The 12309-nt window shown below is 49.8% G+C and overlaps 1 protein-coding gene across 2 annotated transcripts in view; it reads right to left on the bottom strand.

Annotated features, from left to right (window-relative positions):
* Positions 1–12309, bottom strand: part of FARP1 (FERM, ARH/RhoGEF and pleckstrin domain protein 1) — a 281209-nt gene that overhangs the window by 8686 nt on the left and 260214 nt on the right. For both annotated transcript variants that reach the window (XM_003789589.3, XM_023513086.1), the window contains exons 17-23: positions 12187–12268; positions 7420–7657; positions 3851–3981; positions 1306–1374; positions 1014–1103; positions 267–349; positions 75–187 (exon numbers count right to left, since the gene is read on the bottom strand). In XM_003789589.3, coding sequence (XP_003789637.1) covers positions 75–187; positions 267–349; positions 1014–1103; positions 1306–1374; positions 3851–3981; positions 7420–7657; positions 12187–12268 — 806 coding nt within the window. The remainder of the gene's footprint in view (positions 1–74; positions 188–266; positions 350–1013; positions 1104–1305; positions 1375–3850; positions 3982–7419; positions 7658–12186; positions 12269–12309) is intronic.

The following is a 12309-nucleotide window of genomic DNA, read 5'->3' as shown; positions in this document are numbered from 1 at the left end:
TTAAATGCAATGACATCCTCCCTCTCTACACTAGACCATGCTCCACTCCTTGTGGCTCGCTGGGCTGCACTCACTGTTGTCTGGGGGGCTGCTGGCCAGGAACTCGGGGGTGGGGCCACTGCTCTTCTCTGCCAGATCAATGGCCATCTGGATGTCCTCGACCCACTTCTCCATCTCAGACCGAGAACTGGAGACAGAGATAGCGTTAGCATGCTGAACGTAGCAGGTCAAAGGGCAGGCAGGGAAGAGGCAGGTCATCCAGTTACCTGGCGGCCACGACGATGGACTGCCGCTGGCCCCGCAGGGTGAGGCAGTGCGGCACCCCCCACTCATCTTCACTCTCCACGATCTGTGGGGTTAGAGTTCACAATGTCACCACAGGGTCACACGCCGGGTGTCTCCAGGCCTCCTTGGAATGGCAGGCCTGGCATGACCAGTGGTGTGAAGGGGAGTGGCACTGCTGAGCAGGCCTGGGAGGAACCAGAAGCCCCATAGGGGTAAGGGCTCTGACTCAAAAAAACCCCCAAAACCAGAGGCAGCAAGGGCCCACAGACCTCTCTCCCCAGCCCCAGGAGAATGTTGGCAGAAGCCAGCACCATGTCTACACCTGCTGCCTGGGAGTTACAGGAGGGAGCCCACCCCTAGCCCATCTCCAGCGGGCACAAGGCTGGTCTAGCTCTAGTGAGTGGGTGTCGTCACTTCGGGTGCGGTGAGGACTGTCTGTCAGGGCTGGGGTCAGGCATAGAGCAATGAGGGGCAAGTTCACACCACATGGCCCACATCAGCTTCCTCCTAGCTTGACTAGGGCACGTGCATCCCACGTGTAGGAGGAGCAGGCCCCAGGGCCCACCACAGGAGCCCTCAGAAGCTCATTCTTTAAGTGAGAAGGCAGGAGAGTTGGAAGGTCATTGGGCTTTGCATCTAGGCCACTCGCCTGGGATGGCACAGGTCAGGTCTGCCCTGCAGGCCGCCCAGGGGGCAGGCCCCATCTTGTGCCCTCATGGGACACTCACCGTCATGCCGTAGAGCGGGAGCTGCCCGTGGACTTTAAACTGATTCGAGGCCGTCAGCCCCCTGCTTGTGTATAGCAGGACGTCGTTGAACTAGAACCGGGAAAAGCGCAGGGGAGATGAAGCCAGCATGTGCCGGGAGTATGTTCTTTCGTTACTACATGTTGCCCTCAGCAAGTCCAGCCTCAGCACCCCGTTCCTAGCTCCCCCTACTTGGACAGTCCAGCCACCCTGCCTGCCCCAGGTGACATGGATCTCCAGGTCACCGTGAGGACCGGCAGCTCAAGCCACTTACCAGGAAAAACATGCGCTGCTGGAGCCCCTTCCCTGAGAGCTTGCCGAGGCTGCCCAGGCGGATGAACTCCTGTGGAGACAAACCAGCGTCACTGAGAGCCCGCAAACCCGCACCCACACGGAGACCTGCCTTCCTGATGCCCGGCCCGTGTATGGCAAAATTACAGCACTCAGCTTCAAATAAGTGCACACTGGCTCTGCCCGGGCACTGCACGAAGGTCTTCAGGCCTTGCCTCTCCCCTTCCCAGGAACCTGGCTCTTCCACCTACAAGTGGAGAAACTGAGGCTCAAGTTAATGAGGGGAGGGACTAGCGTGTGACCCTTAGGCTGCACTGTGAGGGAGATGATAAGGACTCCATCTGGCTGTCAAAGGAGGGGCTGTCAGAGTGACACAAGGGACCCTGGAAGATGGAGAAGCTGTATCAGAATCCTGTGGCTACAGGAACTTCTCCATGATTTAAAACTCTGCTTCCTGGCTCGGCATCTGTAGATGAAGTGGGTAGGGTGCCAGCCACACAGACCAGAGCCAGTGGGTTCGAATCCAGCCCAGCCTGCCAAATAACAACAATGACAACTACAACCAAAAAAAAAAAAGCTGGGCGTTATGGCGGGCACCTGTAGTCCCAGGTACTTGGGAGGCTGAGGCAAGAGAATCGCTTAAGCCCAAGAGTTGGGGGTTGCTGTGAGCTGTGATGCCACAGCACTGTACCCAGGGTGACAGCTTGAGACTCTGTCTCAAAAAATAAAATAAATAAAAATAAATACAGAGAATTACTTTAAAAAAAAAAAAAAAAAGAAAGGACTCTGCTTCCTAAAAAGCCGCAACCATGTTTTAGAATACAAGAGAGGCAGATGTGTCTGGGAGAACTTTCTCTCATCCTGGCGCCTGGAAAATATCTCCTCAAAATAAACTCTTTACAAATGCTCTGTTCACCACACAGCATAATGTGCTAAATATTTTATAATGTTCAAAGTGAAGAGAAAATGACACTGACCCCCTGGGGCTTTTCTAAGGGTTCCTTGTGATGGGGAGACAGGGCTAGTGTGTGCCAGGCCCGGCAGCATCTTCCCCCCAGCAGAGATGGAGCGAATTGCACTTTTAATTTTCACACGGCACTCACCGAGTAACTCTTCTGAAGACCTCCAACAACTTGGTTTCTGAACAGTTGTGGAGTTAGCTTCCTGACAGAAATATCCAAACACATAGGGCACTTCCCTCGCGTGCCCTGAATTAAGCGATTTAGTTTCCAGGGCAGCTATGTGTCAGGTAAGAGCCAGGCCCCTGATGTGCTCATGTGCAGGTTAGGGCAGGGCAGCCGCAGATGGACACGCCTTCAGTTCTCTCCCAGACCCAGTGATGCGGGGTTTGAAATGGGGGCACTACAGGGGTAAAGATGCCATGGAGAGATAGATCTGCTGAGACGTAGCAACTGAGTATTTTTGATTCCTTGGTAATGACTCCTTCCCCGGAAGGGAATTTGAGAAAGGTAGGCCTTTTACACACTTTCTAAATTGCCAGGGCCTGGGGAGAGTGCACGTGACAGAAGCCCTGCTCATTGCGAATGATCCGCGTCCAGGGGAGGGCTGGACAGGGGAAGGTTATAGCTAAGAATTGTTTTCTGTCTAAAATGTTATTTGAATTTTGAATTAAAATTAAATTATGAACAGAACATGACATCTTTAAAAGATACTTTCTGACTGGGCATGGTGGCTTACACTTGTAATGCCAGCACTTTGGGAGGCTGAAGCAGGAGGACTGCTTGCGGCCAAGAGTTTGAGACATAGTCAGACTCTGTCTCTACAAAAAATAGACAAATTAGCTGGGCACAGAGGCAGGCGCCTGCAGCCCCAGTGACCCTGGAGGCTGAGGCAGGAGGATTACTTGAACCCAGGAGTGTGAGACCAGCCTAAATAGACCCTTATCTCTGAAAATCATTTTAAAAATCAGCTGGGCATGGTGATGCATGCTGGTAGTCCCAGCTACCTGGGAGGCTGAGGCAGGAGGATGGCTTGAGCCCAGGAAATTGAAGGTGCAGTGAGCTATGATGAAGCCACAGCACTCTAGCCCAGAAGACAAAATACCATTTTTGCATGGGATTTTTTTTTTTCCAGTTTCCAAAGGCTTTATTCATTTGCATGGGAATTCTAGCATACTTTCAGGAACTTTCTCTCTGACTTTATATCACTATTTTCTGTTTTATCCAATTTCTCTTTTTTCTTTATCTTCCATTTTCATTTATCTGGATTTTAAAAAATAAGCTATTTCAAAATTTCTCTGGAATATGGTAGGGTGAAAAATAATAAGCAAATCAATCCCTAAGAAAAAAATGCAGAACGTTTGAGGTTAGGAATACTTTACTGTCTCCTTACACAGTGACTTTGATCACTCCTGTGCTTCCGATTGCCTCTCAGGAGGAAGGAAACCACTATAGGAGGAGGACATCTTACCTTGGGAGTGCCTGTGTTCAAAACATTCATATTTAAGTCTTTTCAATGTATCCTTTCTGGCTTCCTCTCCAAGGCATACCCAGACCACTTCTGCTTACCCTGCCTGGAATCGCCAGATTGTCAATGCCAATCAAATCCTTCTTGAGTTCATGCAGCTTCTGGAAATTCTCCATCTTGATCATCGTACCATGGAGCTGTGCCACCATTTCAGTGATCTCTGCCAGCGCGGCTGGGAAGGAAACAGATGCATGAAGGCTGCAGCATTAGCAGCAGGCGGTGGGCTGTCCCCAGCAGCATCCAGCTGAATGCGGCAGGGAGGTGTCCTCCGGGAGCTGCCCTGTGTTAGAGCCCTCCTGGAGGGTCACACTGCTATTTCTGTATAATAAAAATGGAATGATTCACTTTATGTATTTATTTGCTTTCCTTTAGTTTCCCTAAAGCACCTTGAAGATATAAATCACCCTTCATGGCTATGTAGTACACAGCTGTCCTTATTAGAACTAGCTGGCTTAGAGGGGGAAGACACAGGAGAATGCACATGCCTTGAATTTTGTCTCAGGGTAGAGATTTTTCTTTTCCCCTCTGTTATCTAGAAAGAACAAGGCGCAGTGAACACAAAGAAGCTGCAGAAAAAGCTGGGGCAAAGTCAGTATCTTTTTGAGAGAGGGTCTGATTGATATTATGACTCATTTAGGGAACCGCCATCCCAGGGTACCCTCCTTCTTCTTCCTTCCCCCAGCATTTCAGCTTTGGAAGGGAAGAATTTGTTTTTCTTGCTTTCTCTGAGGATGCAAATTAAATTCTTCCTGGCTTGTCACAGAATGCTTTGTCTCAGCCACAGTGAAAAACTAGGGGTTGCTCAAACTTCTGACATTATCACCCAATTTGGGCCAATAAACATTTACTGGACACAATGCTCAGTAAGGTGGGAGTCAGGAGGCTCTCAGGGGAAAATGATGGTAGTACCCTGGCTCCTTGGTGCTTGTAGACAGGACATGCTGGGAGCAGGTCTAGGCACCTGTGGGCAGGGCATTCTGGGAGCAGGTCTAGGTGCCTATGGGTAGGGCATGCTGGGAGCAGGTCTAGGTGCCTGTGAGCAGAGCCTGTGGGGAGCAGGTCTAGGTGCCTATGGGAAAGGCATGATGGGAGCAGGTCTAGGTGCCTGTGGACAAGGCATGATGGGAGCAGGTCTAGGTGCCTGTGGACAAGGCATGATGGGAGCAGGTCTAGGTGCCTGAGGGCAGGGCATGCTGGGAGCAGGTCTAGGTGCCTGAGGGCAGGGCATGCTGGGAGCAGGTCTAGGTACCTGAGGGCAGGGCATGCTGGGAGCAGGTCTAGGTACTCGTGGCCTGGGAATAGCTCTTGGCACTGTGCACAGGGCATGCTGGGAAGAACTCTGAGTGTTCAGTATCCCTCTAGCTCAGGAAATCTACACCCACACAAAGTTTGTCTCCTCAAACTTTCTACAGTGCTGTCACCTTATGTTTTAAGTTAAGCAACACTTTTATCCATTTAATTATCAAAGATAGACTATTTCCATCAGGAGACTGTTTAGAACAGTGGTTCTCAACCTTCCTAATGCCATGGCCCTTTAATACAGTTCCTGTGGGTCATGACCCACAGGTTGAGAACTACTAGTTTAGAAAAACAGTAGAATGGAAATTGGCCAAGTCTGCCAAGGACAGCACGTGTGAAACCAAATTTTCTTATCCCTATGAGTAAATACATCTGTGAAGTCCTCAGAGCTGGGAGGGGTCTGGGGTCATTTCCTCCAGGCATGGCCCACTGGCAATGCCAGAACAGTAAGAGCAAGGTCTTTCAGCTCAACCTCAAGAGTCTGGCAAAAGCTGAGGCTTAAAGGATGAGAAGGATTTTGCCAGGAAAACCAAGGTGGCAATGCTTCCAACAGGAGGAACAGAATATACCACCGTGTAGAGGCCAGAGGCAGTGTGGTTTATTTTAAAGACTGATGGTCTATAGCAAACCACACTGTGAGGCATTTGTCTTCTCCTTCCATGAATTGCCAGTGTCCTAGTTACTCTGCCAAGTCTCCTATGTATTAGGTTGTCATTATCAAAACTAATTTGTCCTTTATATATTATAGATACTAACAGAGACTTTTCTAGAACAAACCTTGTGCCACCATTCTCCTCCTTAAAACACTTTTGCCTTTGCTTATAAGGCCTTGTGTTTATAAGACCCTGTGGGACCTGGTCGCTGCCTACTATGCCACAGCCTCATCTTGCCATTCTTACTGCTCCACATTGTAGCCACGCAGAATTTGACTTTACTGTCTAGAATGTTCCACAGTTTCTGTCCCCTTTGGACCTGTTATATGTGCTGTCTCTAACTATTCTCCACAACTAGGAAAATGCTTTCTTAAATTTTAGCACTAAACTTAAACATCTTTTCCCTCGGAGAGCCCCTGGCCCAGGGCTGGATCTGATGCCCCCTGCTGGCGTTTCTCTCCTGCTTGTGAGTTGCACTGTTCCCTTCCCCCTCGTCACCTAACACAGGTGCTCCATGCAGAGCTGGTGCAGGAAAGACTGGATGGGCCTGATCATAAAGAATTTAGATTTTACCGCGAGGCAGTCAGGTGGCACCCAGATTTTAAGCAAAGGAGTAAGGAGATGGAGTTTTAAAAAGATGACACAGGTGGCTGAAGAGTTGAGAGGTGTTTCTTACACTTCAGGCCAGTGATCAGGGTCTTGACCTGCTAGTGATGTACAGATCTGTGCTATTCAACAGCTACCTACAAAGGGCTACTCCGTGTGCAGCCCTGACCCTTGAGGGATTTACAGGTTGGCCAGGCAGTGGAGATACCAACAGACCACGGATAACATAAGACAGAACAGCTTTCATTCTAAAAGAGGATGCATGGTCCAGTGGCAAAAGTGTGGTCTGGAAGGCCAGCTCTGATCCGTTTCTGAGTGTGACCCAGAAGTCCTTTCCCCCACTCTGAGCATTAGTTTTCTTACTTGTAAAATGGGATAAGGCTACCAGTCTAATAAAGCTGTTACAAAAGTCAGGCTGTGTGCGTGGCATGATGCCGGCACAGTACCCGGCCCAGGGGCTGAGCAGGTCAGCGTGGATGATATTCCCCTGAGACTGCGGGGTAAGGCGGCCGCCACCACGGGTTCTAGGCTTCGTTTCTATATCCTTTCCAGTCTGTGACTCTGAACAGGCCTTAACCTCTCTGGTCAGTAGTCCCCACATGTAAAACAAGGTCCCTACGCCTCTGGCTTGTGAAGATGAACAGTTAACACAGGCGAAGGGCTCATTACGGTGACTGGCACATTATCAACAAACGCCCGGCAGCAATGAGCACTGGTGTCCGTGACAAGCCATGTTCTGTGGCGGGTCCAAGGGAGGAGAGATAAGTTTCAACCATGCAGGCAGGAGGCTTCCTAGAGTAGGGCTCACTATGAGTGGAGCTTCTCTCGGGGGGGGACTTTGCCCTAAACCACACACGATCAAAGGAGAAAATGTGTACACAAGGGCACGGAGGAGAGTGTCATAATCATCATTAGCACCTTCTTTTGGAGAAGGTCACGATGTAACACAAAGCATCAGATCAAGGTTAGGAACACCTGGGACATTCTACCAGCCCCCCCACCCCGCACCTTGATGCCCAGCCGGCCCAACATGCGTGGCCCCCGGCATTTACCTCGGCAGTCCCGGAAGTCGGCGTGGCTGGGTGGGTGGTGCTTGCACAGCCGCTCCAGGACCTGCTTGTAGTGCATGAGCCGGTGCAGCGGGCGCAGCAGGAAGGTGTTGAGCGGCAGGTAGCACACCTTCTGCAGCTCGAAATCCCTGCACGCGGCTTCTAGCCGCCGCGAGCCCTTGATGCCAGTCTCCAGCGCCTCCAGGGCCTCGCTGTGCTGCCACAGGTGAGCCGCCAGGTGCTGGTGGGCGACAGAGAAGGAAGGTGTGGGCAGCCTGCCCTGAGGGCCCACGCCTCATTTCATCACATTTGTTTAATTTCCTTTAAGTTTTACACTTTTCATATTTTGCTATTTGCTTCAATAGTTCAAGTAAGTTCTCGGGATGCAGAAAGTGCTATTGTAGCATCGAGCACTCCATGAAACCTGTGGGCTGTGCAGAGAACACCAACAGTGCCCACAGTGTCCACCCCTCCTGCTTCAGCAGTGCCACCACCAACCAGCTACTCGGGCTGGAAAAACCTGGGGACTGTTCCAGAGTCTGTCTTTGAACTCTTTCCCAAGTCTTATCAATTCACCCTCCTAAAAACATCAGTCTGTCTGTCTCCTTCCCTGCAGTCTCTGTGCATGTTCTCTCCTGGCATTGTGGGGGATGGGGTCTCCAGTTCCCTCCACTTTACTGACAGGCCACCAAAAAGAACTTTCTAAGAGGTCACTGGAGACAATGCTCAGTACGGGACCCCTCCCAACGCTCCAGCATCAACTCCTGCTACTCTCACCCCAGGTCACCCACTGACCACCTTGCACTAGAGTGTGCCAGGCTCTCGTGCCCCGAGCCTCTGCACACAAAGCCCCCTGCTCTGTGCTTCTGCACTTAGAGCCACATCTGTCCAGATTAGTCCACGTCACACGGCCTCCCTTGCTGGGTTTATTTTCTGACTTTCTATTTTGAAACAGAGATCACGGAACTTGCAAAGAAACGTGTGGGGAAGGACTAGGCATCCCTCACCCACCTCTCCTAATGGTGACATCCTACATGACTGGGGCACAACTCAACACCAGGAAACTGGTGTCAGCACAGCTCACAGAAGTATTTGGACTGTACCAGTTAAACACACCCTCACTTGTGTGTGTGTGCACCTATGCATGTATGCACCTCTGTGCAATGCTACCATACGTGTAGTCCCTAATTGATTTTGAGAGAGGGCATCATAATGTCGCTGTATCCTGGGGGCCTGGAGTACAAAGCAGGTGTCCAATAGATGCCTTGTCTGTATTTACTAATGAGCAGATGAAGCAATGCCTGCACTCAAGCCAAGGTAGGAGTCTTGGATGGACATAGGAGTTCCCTGGGGCTGGAATGAAAAGCAGGTAAGGGGTGGGGAAAAAGGGTCCAGAAAGATCGCTGTGGACACGGGTGGGAAGGCTTTCCCTCATCAGGTTTAGGGTTTGGACTGCATTCTCCAAAGCACAAAGAAACTAGTAGGGTTTTGAGCACAGTCACTTGTGTGCTGTGCAGATGATGCTGCTGGCCAGAATGTAAATGGCAGATGAGGAGGCCGGGTCATCAGGCAGCAAGGTACGCACCAGGAAGCTGCCCTGGCTGTCCAGGGGCGGGAAGACTGAGCTGGGAGAAGCACAGTGCTAGGAGTTTTAGAAGACAGGGGAGACAGAAGGTTCAGGAAGGAGTGAAGGTCCCCACATGGATGGCAGGGGTGGGTCAGTTGAAAGTCTAGGCATTTCTCTTCTTTACATTGATCCTCAGGTGCTGGCGTGCATGCACGTAAAGTTCACAGCGGGGGCTGGAGATCACGATTCGGGTCGCTCTGACTCTCGGGTGCAGGAGAAGGCTTGGCCAGGCTCCCTGGGTCACATTACCCGCCTCCTGTGCATAGGGTCTGGCCACAGGCAATGAGACTGGAGGGTGCTGATGGCAGGCCCGTGCCCCTTCCCACACAGGCAGGGAAGACACTGTAAGCCAAAGATCACCTGAGCATTTTGGACAATAGTGCTAACCTGGGCTTCCACATTTCTAGAAATTTCTGTCACTCCTCTTTATGCTTCATAAAAATTCTCAACAACTAACAACAGTCACAATAAAAAAACACCCAAGTAATTTCTTTAAAAGGCTGCCAGGGGCTCTCAGCTGCACCATCTATTTTTATTTAACTTGCACAGAGCTCCATGCTGTAAACGTCACGGCACAGGCACAGTGCTGAGATGCCAGCACCGCAGAGGAAGTGGCCGCGTGCTGAAAAGTCACCTCCCCATCCATGAGGAGAGATGCTGCTGGGAGCAGAAACCAGGTCTGTTTTCAGGTCTTCTGTAGTAGGTTGAGGAAGAGGAGGGCGGACATCAGCTCTCCATGGGAAGGCAGAGGTGGGGAGCTGGCAGGGAGCTGGCGCACAGGCCAGAGAAGGGGACAAAGAAGAGCTGGTGAACAGCACACTGGGGACGGCCCCCAGGCAGGCTGTGATCTCAGAGAAGGGAACAGGGTGAGAGGCGGTGAGAAAGCAGAGTGGGCCGAGAGGGCGCAGAACACGAGAAGGGAGCAAAACACTAAGAAGAAACAACGGCAACACTGGGACACAGAACAGAGAGGAAAGGACGTTCTTCAAAACTGAAAGAAGCCAGTTTAAAAAGGAGACATCTTGTATGAGTCTCACCATGTGACATTCTGGAAAAAGCTGAACTACGGAGACAAGACAAGGTGGGTGGTTGCCAGGGATCTGGGGGGTGGCTGGGGCGGAACAGGTAGAACATGGAGATGTGTTGGGTGTGACACTGTCATGTGGACCTATGTCACTGCACATCTGTCAACACCCATAGAATGAACACCACTAAGAATAAGCTCTAATGTCAACTCTGGCCTCTGGTTAAGAATAACATATCAATCAATGCTGGATCATCAATTGCAGCAAATGTATCACACCATTGCAAAGAATGCTAATAAGAGGGGAAACTGTGAGTGGGGGCGGGAGGAAGAGTGTGGGAACTCTCTGTACTATCTGCTCAATATTTCTGTAAACCTAAAATTGCTCTAAAAAGGAAAACATATTGGCTGGGTTCAGTGGTTCATGCCTGTAATCCTAGCACTCTGGGACACCAACATGGGAGGATTGCTTGAGTTCAGGAATTTAAGACTAGCCTGAGCAAGAGTGAGACCTTTTCACTACTTAAAAAAATAGAGAAACTAGCTGGGCGTTGTGGTGGATGCTGTGGTCCCAGCTACTTGGGAGCCTGAGGCAAGAGGATTGGTTGAGCCCAGGAGTCTGCGGTAGCAGCAGCTAAGCTGAGGCCACAGCACTCTAGCCTGGGCAACAGAGTATACAGATATATTTTTAAAGCTACTATGGAAAGTTGAAAAGATGTCAATTACTGGTACATCTAAATTTTGTGCATTAACCTTTGTTTACACCATTAAAATGGCCACAGTTGTGGGATGTCTTGGAGGATTCTTGCTTTTCCTTATAGCATTCTGCAATCCTGATCACTCCCTGGGCCTCTCTCTGATACCGCACAAAATTGCAGAATGTTGCTTTTCACACAGTAACTCATGATCTGGCAAGTAAGATCTTGATCTTTATTAAGAGAAAGAGACAGGGAATCTCGAGTGGCCTTCGACGATCCTGTCTGTTCTGTGCCACTTCCCACCCACCACCTTCCCTCATCTCTATCTAATGAGATGTATCACTCTAAGGGGACAAATCAGTTCTGAGCCCACTTAATTAATTCAAACCCCAATGGCAACTTTTATTCCATGAGTGCCTGATATGGAGAGGACACTGCATGAGGGACAGACAGGTGGCTGACGGACTGGGATGGGGACCACATGTCTGGGTGCCTGCCTCCTCTGGGGGCTTGTCAGTTTGCTCTGGGCAGTGATTAGTTTTTAAAGTTATTAGGCTCTGGCAGTTGAGATGCAGGAAGACTGCTTTAAAATGGAAACACAAACTGCATGAACGAAAACATTCTATATTAAAGGAATTACTAACTGATAGATTCAAATGAAAACAGACAAATTTCAGATATGAGACATGAGGCAGTTTTCAAAAGAGTAATAGGGTATGGGTTTGATATCTAAGGACTTCTGTGGGTACACTTTCACTCTTACCTCATCAGAGATATTGGTGGATGGTTAAAAACATATTTACCTGATTTAAAGTGGTAGAATTTACTGGACTTCCTACATAGCTCCAAATCTAGTATTTTTATCATGCTTAGAAGAAGCCAAAACAAGTGACTAAAAATGAAACGTTCAATCAACCAAATAATGTTCTATCTACATTTTTTTTAAGTTTCTGAATGATCTATTTCCAGAAAATACCTGTTTTGGGTATAGTATGGAGCTTTTGAAACAATAAAACAGGCGTCCTCAAACTATGACCCACGGGCCACATGCGGCCCATCTAGGACATTTATCTGGCCCGCTGTGTTTTTTTGCTGCCACTGCCTGTCCTGCTTAGCAGCTGACTCATCAGCTGGGGCCCGCAGTCTGGCCCCCCAATGGTCTGAGGGACAGTGAACTGGCCCCCTGTTTAAAAAGTTTGAGGACCCCTGCAATAAAGCCACCAAATGCGCTTTCCCCAAAGTGACTGGATTTTCCTTTATGCTTCAAAATAAAATTATCTAGAAGGGCTGGAAGGATAGTTTACCTAAACAGTCACTTTGAGCTAAGTGCAGAGGAGAGACACGGGGGTGTGGCCAACATGCCTGTGGCCCCAGCCTGGCCTTCCTTGGTGAGCTTGCTCTACCCCAGCCCCGAAGCTCACCTTCATGCCCTGAATGTTCTTCAGCATGATGTCCCCGATTCTTTGGTAATCTCCTCTGATGTGGGCGTTTGAGCGGCCTTCCCTGGAGCAAAGGTGGAGGGTTGCAGATACACAGCGTTAGTG

The sequence above is a fragment of the Otolemur garnettii genome, unplaced genomic scaffold, assembly GCF_000181295.1.
Source record: "Otolemur garnettii isolate 467f Iridium unplaced genomic scaffold, OtoGar3 scaffold00034, whole genome shotgun sequence".
In the NCBI taxonomy this organism is placed as follows: Eukaryota; Metazoa; Chordata; class Mammalia; order Primates; family Galagidae; genus Otolemur; species Otolemur garnettii.
The sequence above is the reverse complement of the archived record's forward strand: the minus strand, read 5'-3'. Positions and strand labels throughout refer to the sequence as shown.